We start from the raw sequence: 24,657 nt of genomic DNA, 5'->3' as shown, positions 1-24,657 counted from the left end.
ATATTAAACCAGCAAAATGAACGATTGTTATTCTTATAAAATTAATTAGTAAGCAATGTCACTCATTTCATCATGGTCATGAAAAATGTGACTGATTAAGAGTCCTTCTGACCTTTCCTAATCTGTAAAGGGAGGAATCTGTAACTCACCTTGCAATGATCTCGTCCATGATGCAATTCTTGCTGTGAAAGCACTTTCTCTAAAACTCAATTACTGTGTATCTGCCAGGCAGCTTCATACTCATCTCACAGTGAGAATGGCCAGCACTCAACTGTAGTGCACTACTTCCCCTTATTTCACATAATGCTGCTGTGCTAATCCTACTGTGAAATCATGTTCTATCAACTGAGAAGAGAAGGCCTTGACTTACTAATATTGAATTGGCTCAAGGTGCTATGAGTGTGCATACTTACTGGACTTCCCACACACATGCATGTATTGTATGTGTTTGTGCATGTCTAACACAGTTAAAATCGTTTTGAGTTTGTTTGTGTAAGTGTTTGATGGCTGCTGATGAATTGCATGTCCAAATTGATTCTTTATTTAATGCCACTTTGAGGCATTTTTAGTTATTTTCTGTTTGTTTAGTTATTTATTTGTTCATTTTATTGCAGATGTTTTTGGTTAAGGGCAAGAAATAGAGCTCATTCGCACTGACGTACTCAAAATAGTATTTCCTTCAGTCTCTTTTACACAGCCACAATCCCAAAATGTGTTGGCAGAATTGTCTGCAAGGATGTCATCATGGACAAAATTACAGCTTATTATCCTTCTTATTCCTTTCTTTTCATTTTAGCTTGTTGAATAGGGGGTCTGTGAAAGAAATTGTGTCCTATTTTAGATTTTAGCATTTTAAGTTTTTTGACTCACCTCCCTCTTATATTTATGATATGCCATTTATCTTGGCAACATTTTAGTTATGCATTCAGGAGCAGTTTGACCCAGAGCAACAAAAATGTATCCTTGACTGGGAAAGGCTTGACAATGAAGGCTGGACACCGTCCATGCAGTCAGTTCCCCACATCCCATTTTAATTACTCAAATACAGTAATTCAATGAAGATTTATAAATTGATTCACTACTAAAGTCACAGTTTTCTTCATATGCTCAATTGATAATTCCCATGACAACATTATAGCAAACAATAATACACATGGGTAATTTAAAGCTAAACTCTGAAGCAGGACGTTTAAAATGGCACTGGATACGAATTGTTCCTTTGAGTGCAAATGTTCCTGTCAGTGGAGCATCGGTGTGCTCTTCCTGAAATGCTCCTACTGTGCTCATGGAAACTGTTATCCTTTAATGTGCAAAATGTTGTTCTTGTGCTTTAAAACAGTTTCCTCCAAAGTTTCTGACACATTAATGTCATTTTACAGATGGTCAATATACTCTCCTAAAAGCCTGTGACAACAGTTCCCATATTTTTTTTTTTATCATCATCCAAGCGTGGAAGTATTTGAACATCAAAGAACATCATATATTTATTTCTGTTCAGCATTACAACCGCATCTGCAACCAGTATTTTTCGCCTGAATGTTTTGAAATTGCTTTTTCAAAGTTTTCTCGAATTAGGTTGCATCCTCAACAGATGCTTATTTGCCACAAAAGAAGCCTTTCTGAGCAAGCCCAATAATATATGATAAGCTGTTTTCTATGTTGTCACATGTAAAGAAAAGGCAAAGAACACTGAAAACACGTGTTTAACACTAAAGCAAAACATGACTTGTTTTAAAATGAGACACTCTGACATAAACATTCAGTAGACTCTTCCTGTGCTTCCATTTCATTAATGTACAACACAAGTATTAAAACCCAAATTTAGCTCCAACATTTGTGAGAGAATTTACTTCACAGAATTTTTCCAACATGTTGTTGCTGGCCCAGAATTGGTTTAATTTGTAATTTCATTGTACCCTCTAGTGGGCAAAGACATAATAGCAACTGTCACTAGGTTTAACTTTTAAAGACTTCCATGAAAATTAGTAGAAAAAAAGCCTTGACAGGCTAAATTAACTAGTAATTATAAAAATTACACAGCTGTATATAATTACTAGTTATAAAAGACATTGTGATTTAAATAACTGAACACAATTGAACCCCCCAACCTTGCCTAACACCAGGTGACAAGCAGGGCCACATCTGCACCGTGACACTTTCTTTTTTCAGCCTACTCAACACTCTTAAACCCCATTTCTCTCTCCATCATCTTCATTTCGTCTTCTGTTTATGTTTTGGTGTGGGGGCAGGAGAAGGTGCAGGGGCTGGTGCTGGTGGAGGCTTGACCAGTGATACAACAAGATCAAATCTAGAAATGAAAATGGAAAAGAATTGAAGACGCAATCAATCTGGAGACAAGGCACAAAAAAAAAAAAAAAAAAAAAAAAAAAAAAAAAACTAACAATGAACAATACTTTTACAGCATTTTTTAAAACTTAATAATTTTATTTTCAACATATCAAAAGTCATGTTTGTTAACATTAGATAATACACTAACTAACATGAACTAACAATGAACAACTGTATTTTTATTAACTAACATTAACAAAGATTAATAAATGCTGTAAACAATATATTGTTAATTGTTTGTTCATGATACCTAATGCATTAACTAATGTTAACAAATGGAACCTTATTGTACAGTGTCTCCATTATTTTTACAAAAACAATTGTATAAAAAATTTTACATTTTCTTTGATTGTGTTTGTTTGTGTTCTTGACAATGTTATAAAGCACAATTCCAATACCCCAAATAATGTGGTAATTGGCGCGTATTCTTTACCCAAAAACGGGTCAAAAATGAACTAAAGACAAAAAAGTGTTAATTTGATCAAAGTAGTATTGAATGTGTTTAAATACCCAGCAGCATGCATTTTCTTCATTGCAAAAACAGAAAGAAACTATTTAGATTAGATTAAGGTGTAGGGTTTTAATTGTTGCTTTTGATTAAATTTTGTGCCAAAACATTGAAGACTTACATTTCAGTGATTCTCTCCACAAGTGTTTTGATTGCTTTGACAATCATCTTGATCCTTTCCTGTTGAAAAAAAAGTGCAAAGTCAGAAATAGCCTAAGGTGTGAAACTATGTGCAACTGTGCCAATAAATTAGTAATAATCTGTAAATAAGTGTATTTCCTGGTAGGAATATCTAGGGAAGAGGAAAACAGGTTAATCAAGTTAACAAATAGACAACACGGGGCCTGGGTAGCTCAGCGAGTAAAGACGCTGACTACAATCCCTGGAGTCGCAAGTTCGAATCCAGGGCGTGCTGAGTGACTCCAGCCAGGTCTCCTAAGCAACCAGATAGGCGCAGTTGCTAGGGAGGGTAGAGTCACATGGGGTAACCTCCTCGTGGTCGCTATAATGTAGTTCTCGCTCTCGGTGGAGCACGTGGTCAGCTGTGCATGGATGCTGCAGAGAACAGCGTGAAGCCTCCACACGCTATGTCTCCATGGTAACTCAGGTGCTCAACAAGCCATGTGATAAGATGTACGGATTGACTGTCTCAGACACGGAGGCAACTGAGATTCCTCCTCTGCCACCCGGGTTGAGGTGGGCCACTACGGCACCACGAAGACTTACAGTAGAGCGCATTGGGAATTGGGCATTCCAAAATTGGGGAGAAAAATAATATTAAAAAAATAATAATAATAATAATATTAATAATAAAATAAAAAAATATACAACACAAGGTTTGCCTATACATCAAAGAACAGTCGCAAGAAAAAGTATGTGAACTCCTTGGAATTATCTGCATTTATGTATACATTTATCTTAAAATCTCATTTGATCTTCATCTAAGTTAAAATAATGAAAAAAAAAATCTGTTTTAAATAATAACACACAAATTATTGTATTGTTCTTGTACACATTTAATACATAATTAAAACATTCATAGTGTAGGTTGGAAAAAGTATGTCAACCCCTAGTCTAATGACGTCAACAAAAGCTAATTAGAGTCAGGAGTTGGCAAACCTGGCTTCCAATTAATGAAGCGAGATTGGAGGTGTGGGTAAGAGCTACTTTGAATTATAAAAATCACTCAAACAATTTTAGTTTGCTATTCACAAGAAGCATCTGCAGACGTGGACCATGCCTCGCAAAAAAGAGATCTCAGACGACTTACGATCAAGAATTGTTGCTTTGCATAAAGCTGAAAGGGTAACAAAGTTATCTTGAAGAGCTTAGATATTCATCTGTCCACAGTTAGACAAATTATCTGTAGATGGAGATGATTTAATACTGTGGCTACTCTCCCTAGAAGTGGCCATCCAGCCAAAATTATTCAAAGGGAACATCACAGAATACTCAGTGAGGTTAAAAAGAACCCTAGAGTGACAGCTAAAGACTTGAAGGAATCATTGGAACTGGTTAACATCTCTGTTAATGACTCTACTATACGGAAAACATCTTGGTTACTGATGTAACCTCTGTTCCCTGATGGAGGGAACAAGACGTTGTGTCGATATAGTGACACTAGGGGTTCGCTCTTGAGAGCCCCAGTCACCTTTGCTTTATTCAGAAAAGGCCAATGAAAATTGGCGAGTGGAATTTGTACATGTACATGGGCTCACCTGAAAAGGGGCATACCACGAGTACTGGGCCTGGCAGCATTACTCCGTATCTCCGTAAGATTGAGCCACAGGTGCCACTCTTGGACCACCAAGGTGGACATCGTCCGGCCCAGGGTGCGGTGCGGTCGGTCGTGGTACGCAGTTCCTGCATAAACCCTGGGTCGGTCCTCCCTTCGTGCAGATCTTTAAGCACCTTGGCCTGGTGGACCTGCAGGATAGCCATGGCGTGCATGGCAGAGGCGGCCTGACTCACGGCGTTGTAAGCCTTCGCCACGAGTGACAAAGAAATCTTACACGCCTTGGAAGGGATACTTGGTCGGTTCCTCCAGGTGGCTGCGCCCTGCGGTCATAAATGTACCGCTACGGCGTGCTCTACCTGGGGAAGCTTGACGTATCCCTTAGCCGCTCCGCTGTCGAGGGTAGTTAGGGTGGACAAACCGGCGAAGCGTGTACGGGCAGAGAATGGTGCCTTCCACGACTTCGTGAGCTCCTCATGCACTTCCAGGACGAAGGGCACTGGGCAGGGCGTGGCCGAGCACAGAAACCAATCATCCAGCGGCGAATGCTCAGGGCAGGGCGGAGGGTTCCACTCAAGCCCAATGTTCGCGGCCGCCTGGGCAAGCCAGGCTGCCAACTCAGCATCCGCCTCATCCTGAGCTCTACCACCCGAGAGCGGGAGCTCAGAAGATTCATCCGCTTCCAAATGCAGAAGCCCACCCCCCCGATGCTGCGACCGATAGCTCATCCTCGTCACGAGCCCTGAACGAGACATTAAATCCGCCCTGAGGTGGACCGTCTGCCTCGCTCTTGAACTCTACCAGGCAGAACGAGTGTGCTGGGGGATGGAAGGTCCATGGGGACTGAGCCAGCGGAAATGCTCCCATATCCACATCCCGATGCTCGCTGACGCAGCCGCCTGAGTCTCAACCCAGGACAGACCATGACGCAGCCGCCTGAGTCTCAACCCAGGACAGACCAGGTCGGGAAGCAGCCGCGGTGGCTCTCTGCTTCACGAAGAAGGAAGAGACCCGTGACCGCAACATTCTCATGGGCATGTTCTCACAGTGAGAACATGACCCCTCCACAAAAGCTGCCCTGGCGTGCTGGCGACCCAAGCACTCGAGACAGATTTCGTGGCCATCCGGTGGGGAGAGATAACGGCCACACCCAGTAGCACAAAGGCGAAAGAACATCTTAAAAAAGATGTCAATCGTTTGTGCGAGCTTTTAGAGAAAATATACTCTTTTAACACCTGTGGACTCAGCCGCCGAAGCGCCCAGGGGAAGCACAACACTCGATCGTGCAAGGGTGATATGCGCCATAAATTCCAGCAGCAGCAGGTAAGGTGACGGGACGAACACACATGCGCTCGGCTCTGAAGAACAAGTCTGAATGAGTGGTGCACGCCATCTCCTTTTATACCCGTATGTCCGGGGTGGAAAATGGCATGCAAATTCCACTCACCAATTTTCATTGGCCTTTTCTGAATAAAGCAAAGGTGATTGGGGCTCTCAAGAGCGAACCCCTAGTGTGAGTGACAGACAGGGAACATTAAACAGGCGTGGCAGGACACCACGAAGGAAGCTGCAGCTTTCCAACAAAAACATTGCTGCCTGCCTCAAGTTCAACAAAGATCAACTTGACACTCCACAACACTACTGGGAAAATGTTTTGTTGACTGATGAAACTAAGGTTGAATTGTATGGGAAGAACAAGCAGCACAACATATGGCATAAAAAGGGCACCGCATACCAACATGAAAACATTTATTTTAAAAGATTATAATTGTTTGTGTTGTTATCTTAAGCACATTATTTTGTCTATACTTGTGACGAGATCACATTATATGGCCAATTAATGCAGAAACTGCAACTGTATGCTTGAGGGTTTTTATGCCACTGAATATACAGTACTGTGCATAAGTTTTAGGCACTTGTGAAAAATGTTGCATGGTAAGGATGTCTTCAAAAATAATGACTAAAAATAAACACTAAAGCTGAAGAGATAAATTGCCATCTTAAGACAAATGTTTTGGTGAAACATCTTATGTGCCTAAGACTTTTGCAGAGTACTGTATATGTATAAAACCCTCTACGCAACTGAGCCAAACAGGCTTACCTTTTGAAGTCTGTACAGCAGTGGCAGAGAGAAAGCACATATCACACCTGTTCAGAGGCGAAATAATTAAATTAACACGTACATCTGAACACCACACAGCAGAAAGATAAAGCAGCAATACTTGAATTAATTTTTCACAACGAAGGGATATGATGAACTCTAAATATTTCCAATTCAGTGGTTGTTTGGTGAGATTACTGATATTAGGTCATAATAGCATCAGGCTTAGTCCTTACCAGTCATCATAAGTGTGAGACCATTGGTTTGGACCCCCACATAGGTCATCAGATATAGCAACCCAAAGAACTACACATACAAAAAATGTAAATACAACCATTCAGATAAAAGAACAAAAAAATTTAATATTATTATTATTATTGTTTAGTCTCTCAGTAACAAGCACATTACAATAGTTTATATCAGGACTTATTACATAAAAGAGCAGCTTCTCCCCTGATGTAGTGAAAGTAGGTCATGAATTGATGTAATGTGCATAAAATATAACTGTGAAGCTGAGTTGAGACATTTAAGATCTGTGAGACCTTCACAGACTCCATGATGCTGTCGATGAAGAAAAGCCTCTTCAGCTTGGTGACAGCTGTAGCAATCAGCAAAACGATTTGTTCGGCCATGCGGACCGTGTCCTCATCTGTCAGTGTGCGGTCCTCATCCAAATATGACCTTTTTAATAAAGAAAAGTGGACCAGCTGAGAAAGATTACATATTAATCTTGACTTACTTGAGTTGCATTTCCCTCCACCACCAAACCCCTGCCAAATCGTGTGATATTTGTTTTAAATCTGCACATCTGTAATGAATTTTAAAAATTAATATTTTTAACCCCTGATCATCTGTACAGCAAGTCCCTCACTAGTCTCTGTTGAAAAGACCAGCATTGCTTGTTTTCGGATGATGGTCTCTGACTTTGGATACTTGTTTGCTAGTGTCCCCACCAGGCTTCTTAACTAGCTTAACCAGGAAAGATTTCACAAGGAATACCATGCTGGTTCGTTAGGTGGTCTACCACATAGACCAGCACCAAACCAGCACTAACCAGCCTAAACCACCATGAAAATTAATTCTGGCCAAAACTGGTCTTTTCAGCAGGGGTATACAGCTACATAAACCTCAGCACCATGTTGCAACAAAGCTTGTGTCCTGATAGAATGAATTCACCAGGGTTTAATTAACTACGAAATAACATTCGCTCCAACCAGCTTACATATACTTCACATGGGATTTCACTTACATCAACTCCAAGAGTTAAACAGCAGTGTCAGCATTACATGGCTGTGTAGGAACTGACAGTATTTATTTTACAGCATACTCACTGGAAGGGGTGAGATCCGTCACTGAGGCGGACCAGCTCCAGGGCTTTGTAAAGAAAGCGCACAGGGAGGGTGAAGGCCAAGATGCCCAAGCCAAGGTTGGACAGGATCGTGATGAAACTGAGCTGGAACAAACAAGCCAAACCCACAACCAAACCTGTAAACACCAGCCCGGTGGTCCCCACATCTCGCCAGTACAACAGATCCAACACTGGAGAGAGCAAGAAAAGAGTGGAAACAGTAAATGTGACTCATGAGTGAGATGTCAAGAAAATAAAGAAATAAAAAGATGGAGTCATGCAGACAAGTCGTAAGACAGATAAAGAGGCCAAGGGAGAAATTTAAAGTCCAGAACAGCTTTGAAATTGGTCTCAAAGGAGATGCAGGGGAGATGTGATGGGGTATCTGTGTGGTTAGATGTGCATATTCACATGATTTCTGGTAATTCATGTAGCAAGACAGACTATAACATTTGAAATGCAGCATGTCCTCCATTCTCTATTTTGGACCACATTATTCTCTTTCATCTCACATCGATACCCCAGACTGGGCTTAAAGTTTTCTAGGACTCACATGTAATTGAATTGTTCAAACTAATCTCGTGAAAGTTATGTGACTAGTTAAAAGTTAAGCAACATTTTCATGGCAGTTCTATATTGAGATATTCACTGAGTGGTGCTAAAAAAACTACTTTAATTTTCTCCCAAACATGTGTTTTTTGAAGGTTAATGCTTTTTCGAGTTTTCAATCCACAAAACCTACCTTCCTACCCTTAACCTTAAACCAGAAACCGATAGTGTCATAAAAATCAAATGTGAGATGAAAATGCAATTGCTGAAGTAACCACGTCATTTTGTGATGCTTCTATGGCACTTTCAGCTCAACTGTCGACTCACATGCTCTGCGGGACTCTTACGGTCCTTTGCATCGCAAGTGCAACACTATTAGTTGAGCTACTGCACAATTTGATCATGCAAGAACAATCATGTAAATGTAGTTGGCTATGTACTGCAAATGTTCAAATGACCTGACAAGTCATGCACTATAGTAAAAGTGTTTTGATGGCATAAGATAGCATTGTGTGAGGAACAGGGTAAAAAGTATGTGTTTATGAATGGATAATCTGCCATTTTATTCTAAACTGAAAGGAAATAAAAGTCATTGTTGTTTTAGCACCTCTTGTGTTCATTTCACCCAAAAATTGCCACTATGCATACAACAAGCCACATAAAAATAATTTTGCTAAAGTGTATGTATAGTAATGTAATTTAATAAGACCAGGTTGAAAGCTTTTTGATAAAAGGAAAAAGCCTCCCTGCAGGGAAAAAAGTAGCTACCAGCCTCCTCAGGCTGGTCTGTTGGCTGGTTTTTGAGGGGTTTTGGGTGTGTTTCAGCTGGCCAGGCTAGGAGACCAGCTAGACCAACTTAAACCACCTAAGACCAGCAAACTATCTCAGGCTGGTTTAAGCTGCTTTTTTAGCATGGCTGTCAGGCTCCTCTGCTATATATGTAACATATTTGGATATTTGTTCTGTTGCAACATATTTGTGCATGTGTTGACATTTCTCTGAGATAGACACATGGTTAGAATAGACAAGAATTAGATTCAGAGAATGAATCAGAGAGCGCACATACTCAAACACATTTAAGCAGCTAATGACCAAATGCAATTACATGCCCCTTGCCCTGTAAAGCCAATAGATTCAACAGTTGTTGACTCTGATTATCCTCCAAATGCAGGTGCAAATCTGTGCTGGTGCAAAGCCGAAGATCAATCCAAACCCTCTGAAATCTTCTGTGCATAAAAGAGAGATCTTCCATAAGGCCTTCACTCCTGCTAACACGTTACTGCAGCCTAACATGGCTGGGTCGGATTGAATCTCTCCGGGGAGACATTTGCCAGCACTCCCAAAATAAGTAAAAGAGTAAGTCTCACCTTCTTTGTTTAGACACCAATGCCTTTTTCTCCTACTGCCTCAAAATGTATATCCTAGTGTCATGCATCAGTCCAGTCCGAAAAGTCCATCCATTGAATTCCCATCAGCCTGCCAAGCTCCCATTGGGAGGTCGCGTGTGATGTGCTGACTACTCAGCAGAATTACTATACCTCTAGTGTACACCAGTCAACTTCAATCTGATCTCCTGTGTACCAACCCCCACCTCCTCTGTTACTGCCAACATGCTATCCGTGTACCATCAAATTACATGTGTAAACAACACATCTAAGGAGAACTCAGGTCCAGCACTGTTCAGTCCTGAGGAAGACTCTCACCTTTGCTGGCCATTTCTGCTGCTTCCACGCCAAACCCCCTCTCCGCCCTGCACTGCACGGACCCTTTGGGCTTTTTTTGGCCATCCTTGCGTTGTCAGCAGGAAGGGGTTGGCCTGACCTAAGAATATCTTCGCCAATTGGACACCCCATCTTCACAAACACACACACACACACACACACACACACACACACGTGGTTACACAAAGATATCCGCCAGCCCCCCTTCCTGGGACTCTCTGAGCTTAAGGAACCTGAGAAGTTAGCATGTGCCAGTGTGTAAACAAATCTTCATCTCCAGGGAGATGGCAAACCTTAGATGCCAGCAAATTACTCAAATGCTGCTTAAAGAGTGCTATGCTTTATATTCTCACTTGCTGACATTAAAGTGCTAGACATTAACACTGAACTGAAGATCAATATTCAATAATAGTGGGCTTCATCATGGACTTCTTGGCACTGCGTAGGACGTCAACCTCCTTAGACATTAATTAACATATGTATGGGTGTTTCTTCAACTTCGGGCACTTCTGGCACTTTGGTTAAAAGTCTTGTTAAAACATTTTTCACACACACAATTTTTTTTTCATTTGTCCACTAACAATGTCCAACAATGTATGTACATTCAAGATTTAAGTGCTTTTTTTTCTTCATTTTTTCTGATAGTCATAAAACTTTCCACCACAATGTTATTTCCACCACATCTCAAAGTCTGTTTTAATAGAATTCCATGATGATAATTATGTTGATGGAAATTACATTTGTAATATTTTTTAAATAAAATAGCCAGCTGCTTTCTCTTGATATCGCTAATTTCATAGCTAACATTTGTATGCTTCCTAAATACACAATTAAATAATATTTTCACACTTTTTATGTAGTTTGGCACAGCTGGAAAAATACTCTGCTCACAAGTAATATTTACCTTGTTTTTTTTTTTGCTACAAAATTGCTTGTCTTATTTGTCATCACAGGCATTCTCTTCACTGACACTTTCTTTGACTTGGTTAAGGTAGCTGGGGAGGTGGAGAGATTTAGAGAAAAATCTTGAAGCGCACTGCAGTGAAACTGGCTTAGTTGCAAACTGATCAAATTTAGATGTTATGCAAAGAGAGAGTACAAGTTGATTGGCTGCCCAATTACATGTACACTATGTGAGCCGACTGGCTTGACATATCACACTATGTGAACCGATTGGCTTGGCATATCACATATGAGCGAACAGACAGCAAGTTCAAAGAACCTCTCAGCTTGTGGCATTCAGAGTTTCATGCCTGAACTTAGTCACTTTTAAACATGTGATAATTAGTATTTTTGTAATGGATTTTCATAGTTTAATATTGAAAGTCTGGGTATGCGACAAGCAGTGGCGGATTTAGGCATGGGCGACATGGGTGGCACGAGGCACCCACACAGACCCCCCCCCCCCCAACCCCCGGCCAACAACTTTGGGGGCGTGTTGAAGCGGGTTTTGCCCAGGGCGCCATACAAGCTAGAACCGCTACTGGCGACAAGGTTAAAAGAGTCAAATCTATACATAAAATGCATTTGAAAAGTTCCAAAAATAATAGATGAAGGACTGGTAAAAAGTTTTTTGGTAAAAAATAAAATAAAATAAAATGATCTTTTCATTTAGACCTTAAAATAAAATATTTAGGATTTTGAAAAATTAAAAAAAAAAATAATAACATAATATGAAGAAATATTTAAGATTACGCCCGATTCAAAGTCTCTGTTGATCTCCTTTGTCTGAAAGGTCAGATTTTTTCTTGATTCCACTGAAGCTCACAAGATGCTCTTGGAACATTCTCACTTTACATTTACAAATGAGGAATACAGCCAAAGCGATTCATCCTAAGGAGGCAACATTTTCTCAAACCATGCTAGGATTACATGGATCATGGATTGGAAATTCATGTATTTTTCAATTCAACTTTGTGCTGATAGTATAATTTGCAATGAAAAATGTGTATAAAATTAGAAAAATGCCAAATATAAGTATTTTCACTAATGGTCTCATACCTTTGGACCCCACTGTGTAAATACTGGTTTTCAAACCACATTAAAGCCCTCAAGGGACTGAAGGTCCGCTTGATCCAATCAGGAAAGAGTCTGTAATACCAGCATCTGATGCAATGATCATTCTACTGTCCAAAACATTTTTGATCAAACATTTTTGCTTGTGTCATTCCACGGACACAAGAGTTAGCAACCAAAATAGTCTGTTATGCAATAATGTGTTTCTGAATACATTCTTGATTTACATAATCCACTAATATGTCTGAACCAACCCTTGTTAGAGTCTCCCAATTTTTGAATATGTCATTCATGAAATCTGCTCAAGGCAAACCACGTTCTTTTATATGAATCACTGAATCTGCCTCAGATAAAATTTCAAAAGGACCAAACAGATAGTGCTACTGTATGTGCCTTCTGTCTCTTTCTCTCTCCCTTAATGGGCTACTCTGTAAATCTGTTATGCTATTAATCTGTGCATGTTAGATAATCCAAAATCATCAAATGTTCAGATGTGCAAATGATTAATACAGGGAGTTCAAAAGGAGAGGCTCAGGGAGGGAGAGATGGAGGGGGAGGCATTGAATGTGTGAAAGAGAGCCGCTCTGCGAAAGGATTGCATGTCGCTTTGTACAACAAGAGGGAGGACACTGAAAGATGATTGGTGCACAGAAATAGCTCAGCCAATCAGAGTGATGACAGGAAAATAATGGGTTCAGACAGAGAGAAATCTGTAGAGAGAGGGAACATTACTGACATATAGAGGAGGAAGGAGACAAAAGTGGAATCAAATTGAAAAGAACAGCCATGACTACAGAAAGATTAGATTTGAATGGAATTGCCCAGCAATGGCTAAACTGACAGAGGGGAAAATCAACCGTTCTGGACTGGATCATTTGAGGATGCTTGAAGGTGCAGAATCAGCCTCTGGGATATAATGCTGTGAAGGCCCTGAGTAGCAAGGCTGCACACAGCCAAACCAAAGCCAGTGCTTTAGCACAGGGTGGAGGCCGTGAAAGAATTAAAACGAGTGAGAAAAAAGACACCATGAGGACATCCAGGAAAGGAAGCGTGGAAATGCCTGCTTTTGTAAGGCAACTGGTGAAGGAGACCGAGAAAAGGGTCTCCTCCTTTTTCAAAGGGGGGCGAGGGGGAGGCGCAGGCGAGCTGACCGAAGGTGAAGATGGGGGAGAGGAGGAAGGGGTCATCCCCAGCCCATACCTGGATCGACCAGTTCTGGACAAGCACATGCAGGAGGGTTGTGCCTCCTGGGGACTTACCTATGCCTTGGCCAGCATGCAAGGTTGGAGGGCCCACATGGAAGATTTCCATAACTGCTTCCCTCAGCTGGGTGGAGAACTGTCCCACTGGGGGTTCTTCGCCGTGTACGATGGGCACGCAGGCAGCACGGTGGCCCAGCACTGCTCTCTGAACCTGCTGGACCACATCCTGGGCACAGGTGAGCGACAAGCTGTTCTACACATAACAGGACATAATATATTTATTTGGCTTACACTGATGTAGCTACTGTCATTCAATACTGACATTTACATTTATGCATTTGGCAGACGCTTTTATCCAAAGCGACTTACAGAGCATCTAATTTATTTATCTAATCTACATTTTATCAGTTTGTATTTTTCCTGGCAATCGAACCCATGATCCTGGTGTTGCTGGTGCCATGCTCGACCAGTTGAGCTACAAGAATGCTTTATCTATCTAATACCACAGATAATGTCAAAAATAAGGACTGGATAGCTTTCACAGGCAAATAGAACTCATAATTATAGTGGATCATTACATCACTTGGAGAAACATCTTGTTGATCTCTTTACATAAAGAGATTAATTTGTATAGCCACATCATCCAAAGCCACAGCAACATTACTACTTCAATAAACTGTGATCTGACAGTTAACTGTGTTATATGACACGTTTTTCCTACAGGAAAAGCAATTAGATGTCGCATAATTGTTGGTCCTGGAACTCTTCACCAGTGAAACATTTGTAAAATTGTATTTTTCCTGTATGATGGGTGATAACTTTGTTACATCAAACATTTAACAATCATCTGCAAACTTGATCTGTTTGAAAAGTCACCAAAAGGTCTTACACAGTTAAAGGAAAAGTTCACCTAATAAATGAAAATTCTTTCATCATTCATCTAACCCTCATGTTATTCCAAACCCGAATGACTTACTTTCTTCTGTTGAACCTAAAAGAGATGTTGTGAAGAATGTAAAGGCCAAAGTATACTTCGGTTTTTTGCTTGCTGCTACGTCCCAGCATTTCTAGACACATGGGCAGTTTGAGTCTGTGTCCGTGTTAACTTACAGTCAAAACGGTACACTTTAAAAGACTAGATTGTTCAAACATGTGCAAGACATAATGGCACGCAGAAAATTGAAGTATACCCTAGCCAAAAGTCTCGGTCACATTTACTTTTTTTGCATCTTTCTTCCATGAAATAAAAGTAAATGGTGACAGAATTTTCATCTTTGGGCGAACTATCCCTTCAAAAGCCGACTGGGTTGTATTGGTTATTTAGCTGAAAGAGCTCTATTCTTCTCAAAGGCAAGATCCGAGCAGAGGAGGATGCGGAAAGGGTCACTGAGGGCATCAAGGAGGGCTTCTTTCTCATGGACAAGCACCTTCATGCCATGGCCTGCCGTGATGGTTGGGAGCGAGGAGGCACCACTGTAGTAGCCACAGCCATCACCCCACACCACATCTACTTTGTGAACTGCGGGGACTCACGGGCCGTTTTGTGCCGTGCGGGCCGGGTGGCCTTCTCAACGGAGGACCACAAGCCCTTCAGACCTGGTGAGAGGGAGAGGATAGAAAGCGCAGGAGGATCAGTCACTTTACAACGTGTAAACGGCTCACTGGCTGTCTCCCGGGCGTTGGGAGACTTCAGTTACAAGACAGCTGAGTGGCAGCCCGTCACGGAACAGATGGTATCACCCGAGCCGGAAGTATCAGCCGTGGAGCGCTCGCCCGCTGATGAGTTTCTGGTTCTGGCCTGTGACGGTGTGTGGGATACTGTCAGTAATGAAGAGCTCTGTGCCTTCATACACAGCCGACTGCATGTCTGCACAGACCTGAGAGAGGTCTGCTCCCAGGTCATTGACCTTTGCCTCTATAAGGTTAGTATGAATAAGGGAACTTTTACAGCCTAATCTCATGAACATTATGTGACTGTGGCAAAACTACCAGCTTAATTACACGTTTCGCTGCTGTTTCCCAGTGACATGTCCAGCGGTGGCCGCCAAAAGCAAGTGAAATGGTGTCGTAACCAGACAAAGTTTTTAAGGTGAATATTAGATTAGAGGTTTTAATGAGTAAAACATACCTCCCTTACCTAAAACTTTAACCTAAACCTAACTGATAGTTTTATAAAAGCAAATGAGAGGTAATCAAAACAAACGTCCTTACCCTAAACCAACACGTAAACCTAACCAATAGTGTTCTAAAAGCAAATGTGACATGAAAAGCACATTTACTGAAGCAACCATGTCATTTCGCATCACTTCTATGATACTTTCATCTCACGTGTCAGCTTGCGTGCTTGGCTGGGTTCAAACCTCTGTCTTCCGAGTTCAAATTCCAAGACTCCATCAGGGGGGCAACCGCGAAAGCTAATCACTTTGGAATAAGTGTGTAAATGTAGGTGGGTCTGTAATACAAGTGTAAAAAGTGTTATTTTTAAAATTATGCTCTATTGTAAAAGTGTTTTGATATCAAAACATAGCAGTGTGTGAGTAACAGTGTGAAAGATACGTGTTTATAAAGTCATCATCAGGCGCTGTAGTTGTAATTTGTGTGAAAGTTATAAAACCCACAGTTGTTATAGTTCCTCTAGTGTTAATTTCTCTAGGAAACTGTGACAGAATGTTGAACGCGGCACAAAAAAAGTCAGTTTGCAAAAAACTGTTGTAATAACGTTAATTTTATAAGACTCGGTTGGACTTTTAACAATTCAGCATCGCATTAATAAAGTGCTTGCCCTGTTGGAAATCACGTGATGTTTTTTGGATGCTGGTGACACTATCAGGCGTCTTAAAGGAATGTTCCGGGTTTAATACTTCGCTTCACATGTTAATTATCACAAAAAAGTTATTTTGACTTGTCCCTTTTTTTTTAAAAAAAAAGAAGCAAAAATTGCTGTTTCAGTAAGACACTTACACTAGAAATGAATGGGGTCAGTCCATAAACATAAAATACACACAGTTTCAGAAGTATAGCCACAAGATGTAAACATTACATGTGTTAACATAATTTTAGTGTCATACAAATAGGGAATCCATGCTGGTCTAAAATGGTCTTTTAGCAGGGTACTGTGGTAATACTGAGATAAAGACTGATAAAAATCTGATCTCTCCCTCAGTTATGCATAACACCCAGCTGGCTTGAGTTTCATATTGAAAGGTTCTCATAGGTATCGGAATAGATGTTGTGATTTTCAGACATTGTGAGATATTAGCAGTAACTAAGACTTTAGCCAGGCTGTTATATTACATAAGAGAAACACTGAATGGCCTTTAGGCTTTAGAGAAGGATGTTTGCTTAGCTGAAAATGTCAACATCTTTCTCTCCACAGTAAGCCACATCTCAGTTTTGTCAGGATAGCACTTTCGACCACCATCTCAAAGTGAAGCTGTATTCAGCTGCTAAGCTGCAACAGGATAAACTACTTTTAGCCTTGGTGTGAGGGGATTACAGCATTCTGCCTAGCATTGTGCCATGTAGTGAAAGTCAGCAAACAGTATCCCTGAGAAATAAAGGATAAGGTCTGCATTAGCGTCACCAATTCCAATAAACGTACTCATCAAGGTAGTTGTCCTTTTAAAAGCCAGAAGGTAGCGTCACAGTACTGCCTGCATCTATAGAAATATCAGGCTTCACAGCATTATATCCCAGAGGCTTATTTTCTAGAGTATGCCTAATGGCTTCCAGCTAAATAGTGTTAAAGTGAAACTATATGCTACCTCTTCATCCTTTCATTTTAAAAAGGTCTCTCAACAGCCTGACAGTATTTGGGCTGATATAACATCTCTCTCTGAATTTTATATTTAAGTTTGAAATTTGAACCACATCCCTGTTTAATATTTTCATTTTGTGTTTGGGGCTGTTCTGAAGGGGGCATTGTGAAGATTTTGATCAGTTTGTTTACATCATCACTTTGAATATTATTAAGGCAGATGCTACTTAAACCCTGGTGCAAATAAAGGTAGTTGCTATTTACACTCCTAATTAAATACTAACAGTACAGGGGCATCACTGCAGCTTGTTTACTGTTTTTATTTAGACTCCCACAGACACACTACACCAAACATTACCTAAACCTAACCCTAACCTTCCTTTACAAAAATGAACTATGTTTTTACTACAGCAACCATAGAATCACCATGGTATTTTGTAGTAAAATCATAGTAACCATAAAATTAAACATGTACTACTGTAGTAACATTGTTAATTGCATCAAGTCTATGGTTTCCGCCAAAAAACATGCTGTGTGGCAAGTGCTATTTACACCTGGGGGCAAATAGTCACTCTGTATTATTAACAGTTTGTTTTTAAAGGGATTTAAATTCTGTAATTTTTCTGCAACATAATTTACACACCCTCGTGTTGTTCCAAACCCATATGACTTTCTATCCTCGGTAAAACACAAAAGGAGATGTAAGGCAGTACTTTTAGTCTCAGTCACCATTCACTTTCATTGTAAGGGAAAAAAATGCAATGAAAGTGAATGGTGACTAAGGCTAAATATCTTTTTGTGTTCCACAGAAGGAAAAAAGTAAATCAGGTTTGGAAAAACATGGAGTTGAGTAAATGATGACAGAATTTTTATTTTTGGATGGAATATGCATTTAATACAAATTTCCTGTAAATAATGTAATAAAAAAGCTACATTAATTGCACACCAAACCAGCGACTAAATACGGTTCAAGGAACGAAAAGGAACAGAATTTTTTGCAGAACGTAACTGAAAATGGGAACAAAGTCCCTTTCAATTGTTTCAAAGTGAAAACCTTCTTTTTAAATGCTGGTAACTGGTTAATAACCGGTTAAGTTTGTTCCAAAAAAAGTTTTGTTTTTTTTTTTCATTAAACCAATAACCAAAGGGTTTATCACAGTAAATTTTCGGAATTACATCACTTTCTGTTGCCTAAAAAATTAGGCTTTACTCTTTTCAGTAGAACATGCGCCACACATTTATTTGCCTAATTGCACGTTGTGGATGTAACCTTCAGTAACATGCTGAAGACCTTTTTGGCAATTATATAAAATTACTACATATAAATGCATGATTAATCCAGATGAGAGGAAAAATAGAGGTAAAAAGAACATTTCTTTTAAGTCTTCACTGAATTATTGTTAGGTATGATGCATTAATACAGATTTGATGCTGTCGGGTTTTGACTGAGAAGCAGATCTGTAATAAAAACAAATGATTAAAACAAAATAATTAAACAATTAATGGTTGAAATAAAATCATTTGCAATGCAAACGTGTCCATGCAGTGTGTGCATGCATGCAGGAGAGAGCAATTTAGGCTATTAATTGTCATTTAATATTTCTGGGTACATATTTAATATTAAGAATACATTTATAGAAAAGATGGTTATTTTCTATAGGCTACTATATACTATGCTTGCTATTATTTCGTTTATTTTGGTCGAGGCAGTCCCCTATTTTGAGCTTGTTTTCCAGACTAGGTTGATTGTTTCTCTTGAGAGATCTGGTAACACTGCAACTGGTATATCACCCACCCTTAGCACAGAGTACTGTCATTTTAAAAATAATGTTATTCATTTAATTCTAATCGGTTACCAATTGGAAAGGAGGTTGCAGAACGCCGGAACCGGAACGAAAAAATACTGTTTCTGCTCAGAACCGAACTGAAATGAAAAATGTTTCATTTTTAGTCCTTGCACCAAACATTTCTTTTTGTGGATGGTTCAACCTCTCTTCATGTCTTTTCTAACAGGGGAGTCTTGATAACATCAGCATCATTCTAGTCTGTTTCCCTGCTGCCCCCCAGCTATCACCAGAAGCACTGCATCAGGAGGCTAAACTGGAGGACTTTCTGGAGTCCAAAGTAGCTGGTAAACCATCAGATTAAGTCTGAATTCTCTTGATTTTGACATTTTATTACATATGGCCCAATCTTAAAATTTGTATGGCTGTTGTGTCACAGATGGCAATCCTCTGTTCTGATAAGGTCGCGAAACGCATGCTAGATGCAAACAATTAAGTGCAACTAACCATAAAATAGTTCTTACTTAGGATAGCTTATATAAAGGGGAGGATAAAACATTTAGCCTATTTTATGGTATTTGTATCATATGCATGCACGTTTTTGGCGCCAAGTTGCTAACTTACCTGTAACTTTTATACGATAAACATTTTCCGTACTGTGTGGGGTCGCAACATGATATGTGAAGTAAAATCTTCATCCTAAAGCAAAAAACAGTTGAGAACCACTAATGTAATGTTTAGAGGTCTTGATTTTAAAGTTACCTGCATGTGGAATTAAATCAGTGTCAAACCTCTTTCTGTGGTAGATATATTTGAAGAGCTGAGCGCGAGAGATGATGAGCCTGATCTGTTGTCAGTTCTGACAGTTCTGGCTTCTAAGGTGATTCCTGGACTACCACCAGGGGGCGGCCTTCAGAGCAAGTGAGTTCATGTTGACTTTAAGCAAAACTGTTGCTTGGTTTTTTTCGGTCAGGAAACAAATAAGTCAGTTCTTTTTAACTCTTGTTCTGTCATAGACGTCTTACTAGATATTGACTTTATTATATATTTATAAAACGATTTCAGACTATTCAATTCCCCCTGTAACAACAAATGCATTCGACAAATATTTCAGTCTACGCATAAGATTTCTCCTAGTGGAAAATTATTTTGGAATGTTCAAATCTCTTTCATTGATGGGAAAAAAGCTTGGTTAAATCCTTATCAATTTGGTATTTCGAATAAAGCTAAATCCTACATAAAATTGGCTTCTTTATCTAAATATATGGACATTGGTAGTAAATGTGCATTTCGTGGTGTAAATGAGGAAGAATTAGTCCATTTATTTTATAACTGTGATGTATCCTCAAACTTTTGGTTTGAAGTTGGCTCCTATTATTTGACCCACGAAAAATTTGTGTACAGTTTATCTTTGAAAGATGTCATTTGTACTTTAGCCTGTTTAATCTGAAGATTGTAATTTTGTAATTTCTATACTGATATGTATCTGAACTTTTGTGAACATGCAATTTATCACAGTAAGAAATTATAAAAAATTATAAAACAACTGACTTTATAAAACAACTGCTTCACTTGCTCAGTGGAGACAGCAGTATGGATTTTAAATTTGATGGAGCCTTTGCTGACTGTAATTATGTGTGTAATCAAGTGTTTGTAAGATAATGAAAGGTATTTTATAAAATGCCTTTAGACTTTAAACCGATTCCAACTGTCTTTTAAACAAAAATCCATCCAAACATTGATGTTCAGCACTTGTGACATTGGCAAATATGATTAAAGGTATAGCTCATCCAAAAATGAAAATCATTTACTCACCCTCATGCTATCCCAGATGTGTATAACTTTCTTTCTTCTGCAGAACACAAACAAAGATTTTTAGAAGAATAGTTTAGCTCTGTAGGTCCATACAATGCAAGTGAATGGTGACCTTTCAAGACCTTTCAAGTCAAGTCACTTGTATTTATATAGCACTTTTCACAACACACATAGTTTCAAAGCAGCTTTACAGAAAATTAAGCTCCAAAAATCACATAAAGGCAGCATAAAAGTAATCCATATGACTCCAGTGCTTTAATCCATGTCTTCAGATATGATAGGTGTGGGTGATAAACAGATCAACATTTAAGTCTTTTTTTACTATAAATCACCACTTTCACTTTCACATTCTGAAAGTGAACATGAAAGTGGAGATTTATAGAAAAAGGATTGAAATATTGATTTGTGAAGTGATTGCATTGCTTCAGAACAGTGCTTGAAGTGGAAGAGAAAAAGTAGTACCCTCCTTGTTAGTATTAAACTTGATAAAATACACTCTGAGACAGTTTTTGTTTGCAACATATGTTTATTTAAAATAAGTAAATAAACTTGGAGATTTATAAACTGAACTGGGTCCAGACTTTTTTATCTGTATTTATCTTACCTAACACTTTTATTGTATATGTTAACATGTGAAAACAAAACGGTTAATAATGTGTTTATTTACATTAAAATAGTATTTGATTACATTAAAGGGGCATTTAAATAACATTTTCAAGGTCTGGCCATAAATTCCTTTTTAAGATCTGGCTGAAGAACAAATATGACCTTACATCCTCAACTAACAAATAGGTTTTGATTAGCTTAACTCTGAAAATAAAAACATACAAAGTAGGTTTATTGTTTATGAAAACTGAGAAAGAATATTTAGATCTGCTAAAGTCTGTATCTTTGTCAATATCAACACACATAAGTGAACAATGGCAATCTAATGTAGAACTGTCTTTTTACACAAAATAAATGTAGCCTAAAACTGAAAAATAACATTATATCTGTTTTTCCTTTTTAAAATGTTTATTATCCTCCCATTCAATGAGGGCTAAATTTGCCTTCCTTATCCTGCACACATTCATTTGCATACAGGAGCCAGATCCTTGTGCAGATAATAATCATTAGAAACCGTGAACAAACTGATTTGATGATGTTCAGGTTTGTGAACGCTGACACACATCTGTATAGGCTACAGCTAAACACTGTCAGGATATATGCATAGGCAAGTTCAGTGACAATTCACATAATCTTTTTACGAGCACTACAGAAAAGAATGGAGAGTACAAGCACATTTTCCTATGTATTCTCTTTGAAGGTTCAGTTTTCATCGTTTTGCCTCTTGTGAAAAAAATGTTGTGCATATGAGCTGACATCACTTCTGTAACAGCTTTTTATTAAGTCTGTAGTTTTAACTGCACCCAGCAGCTAAGCAGTTTGCATGAATACATTTGAGTGAATAAGACGCGATAAAATGTGCTCACCCAAAAGTTGCTGGTTCATGTTTTAGAGAAACCGCTGAGTTTTGCGCAGAGATCGTACGGATGTTTACCGCGATTTTATCAAAATCATTTGGAAGGTCAGATAAAAATAATTGCCGGGCCGCTTCAAATTACTGACTTACATTAAATAAAAGACATTACAGACTCTGAGAAGTGGTGGTATGTAAGAAAAACTACCGGTACTCTGTAGAGTAAATTATAGAACTGCAGGTACTGCATACCGCCCACTTCAAGCACTGCTTCAGAAGACATATATTAAACTACTAAAGTTGTATGAATTACCGCTGCCTTTATGTGATTTCTGGAGCTTTAAAGTTCTGGTCACCATTCACTTGCACTGAAAGGACTTACAGAGCTGAAAAATTCTTCTAAAAATCTTCATTTATGTTCAGCAGAAGAAAGAAAGACATACACATCTGGGATGGCATGAGGGTGAGTGAATGGTGAGCAATTTTCAATTTTGAACTATCCTTTTAATTATGGTCTGGATATTCTGTGGGGCTCAGAAGCCTGTGTTCACAATTAAAAATTGTTATGCTAATAATATAATTTGTTATAAAAAAAACAACTATTAAATTAGAAAAATGCTAAATAGAAGCATCTTGTATTTATCTGCATGTATTTGAGATTAAATACAGGGAAGAAAAAAGTACATATGGTATTTTGTTACACACTGGAAGAGCATGAGATTATCAGATCAAAGCTGCACAGATGACACATCCACCCTTGTTCTGCTTAGCAATGTCCAGGTACCCCGTGTACACAGCAGTTGTTCTCAGATTCAAATGTGTACTCATGACAGGCACCTTCACTAAAGCAGCAATCAAATCCACAAGTACGGCTCAGATGATATTTTGGTGTGATGACTGTTAAGAGAACAGAGGATCTGAGTATTTTTACTCCACCATTTTAACATCACAAGTTATCATTTATTGCCTATTATTTCATTTGTTGTTTTCTACATTTGCAGGCGGAACTGTATCATTTCTGCCTACTATCAGCACAAAGAGGCACGGCGATTGAGATTAGCCCAGGTAAGCTTAATGCAGAACTTTTTAATGCAATGTGAAAACTATTTGTTTTTTTTTTTTAATTAATTTTTCCTGCTCTATTTATTTATTCTTGTTTACAGCATAAATCTAACAAAATTTAGACAATTTGCCAATGGGTTAAGAAAAATAAACTTTTATATAGTAAAATATATTCCCTGAAATATTATTGTCTTACACAGTTTTACTTTTCAAGTAAATGTATTTTGTTTTAAGGATGTTTAGACTATATTTTAAATGGAAAACAAGACAACAATACTGATTAAGAAAATTAATTTTGTCAATTTGCAAGAGCATGGCAGTACAGTGTGTTAATGACTATATGAATAAATGAATACTTTGTATCTTTTCAGGAGCTTGGTTCTATGGATGCCAATTAGAGTCCATCTCATAAAGATCCTTGATGGAGATGAGTCTAAAGTCACCCTATATGTTAGATTGTGGAAGAAATAAAGATGATCACTTTTATTTTAAACTCATAAATTGAAAAATCTACATTTTATGACAGCAGCAAACATGAAGACATTTTACGTTAGTCTTTTTTATTTTTCCTGAATAATGAAACTTACAGTACAACAAGCAATGCTATACCACTATTCAGGACAATAATGACTGTATATAACTAAGACTTTGACTCTTTAGATTGTGATATGTTCAGTATTTACCTTATCAAATGTATTCGCCAATACTCAGGTAATGTGTTTAACTAATGAAAACAAACATTTGAGATTCTCTTCAGTCTTTGCATAAAACAGGATATATGGGTTTACATTTTTAAATCGATATCAAAAGCAATTTAGTTATTTCAAGCATGTTAGCTATGTATTAAAATGTAAAGAGTCAAATAGACTGCAAAAGAAATCTCTAAGATGCCAATTCTATTAAATACAAGCACTTTTCCATTTTGAAATATACAGGCTCACAATATGGTGACAGAGTGCAACTTTCCTGTTCTTGAATAGTTGTTTACTGTAATATGCTCTACTCTGTTTGCATGATCTGTAGTGTGTTGCCTTACTGGCCTTTTTTGAGATTAACAGTATTAATACTAAGATATTTCTTAATGACTATCAAATTAACTGATGCATTGCTGTATCACATTGTGTAATGATGTTTGTGCAAATTTTACAGATCTTGTAGTGGCAATATTTGTGCTAACATATGGTTGAGTAATAAAGATAATAATAATAATAAACCGATCAGGTCATTCATGAGGATTCTCTTTATTTCATG

At 38.6% G+C, this 24,657-nt stretch overlaps 2 protein-coding genes across 2 annotated transcripts; one reads left to right on the top strand and one right to left on the bottom strand.

Annotated features, from left to right (window-relative positions):
• Positions 1-1,022: 1,022 nt before the first annotated feature.
• LOC127428510 (reticulon-2-like) lies at positions 1,023-10,350 on the bottom strand. Its single transcript, XM_051676938.1, has 7 exons — positions 10,294-10,350; positions 8,025-8,232; positions 7,236-7,374; positions 6,930-6,999; positions 6,694-6,740; positions 2,979-3,037; positions 1,023-2,308 (listed from the first exon to the last, which is right to left on the bottom strand). Exons 1-7 carry the CDS (start codon positions 10,304-10,306, stop codon positions 2,212-2,214), a joined length of 633 nt encoding a protein of 210 aa, XP_051532898.1. The 5' UTR covers positions 10,307-10,350; the 3' UTR covers positions 1,023-2,211.
• Positions 10,351-13,013: 2,663 nt separating this feature from the next.
• On the top strand, positions 13,014-24,631 carry LOC127428504 (protein phosphatase 1A-like). The gene is made up of 6 exons (XM_051676930.1): positions 13,014-13,765; positions 14,880-15,451; positions 19,300-19,417; positions 19,877-19,991; positions 23,346-23,409; positions 23,778-24,631. The coding sequence occupies exons 1-6, from the start codon at positions 13,354-13,356 to the stop codon at positions 23,802-23,804; spliced, it is 1,308 nt and encodes a 435-aa protein (XP_051532890.1). The 5' UTR covers positions 13,014-13,353; the 3' UTR covers positions 23,805-24,631.
• The last annotated feature ends 26 nt before the right edge of the window (positions 24,632-24,657 follow it).

This window comes from Myxocyprinus asiaticus, chromosome 38 (genome assembly GCF_019703515.2).
Source record: "Myxocyprinus asiaticus isolate MX2 ecotype Aquarium Trade chromosome 38, UBuf_Myxa_2, whole genome shotgun sequence".
In the NCBI taxonomy this organism is placed as follows: domain Eukaryota; kingdom Metazoa; phylum Chordata; class Actinopteri; order Cypriniformes; family Catostomidae; genus Myxocyprinus; species Myxocyprinus asiaticus.
This window is presented reverse-complemented; position numbering and strand designations above follow the sequence as displayed.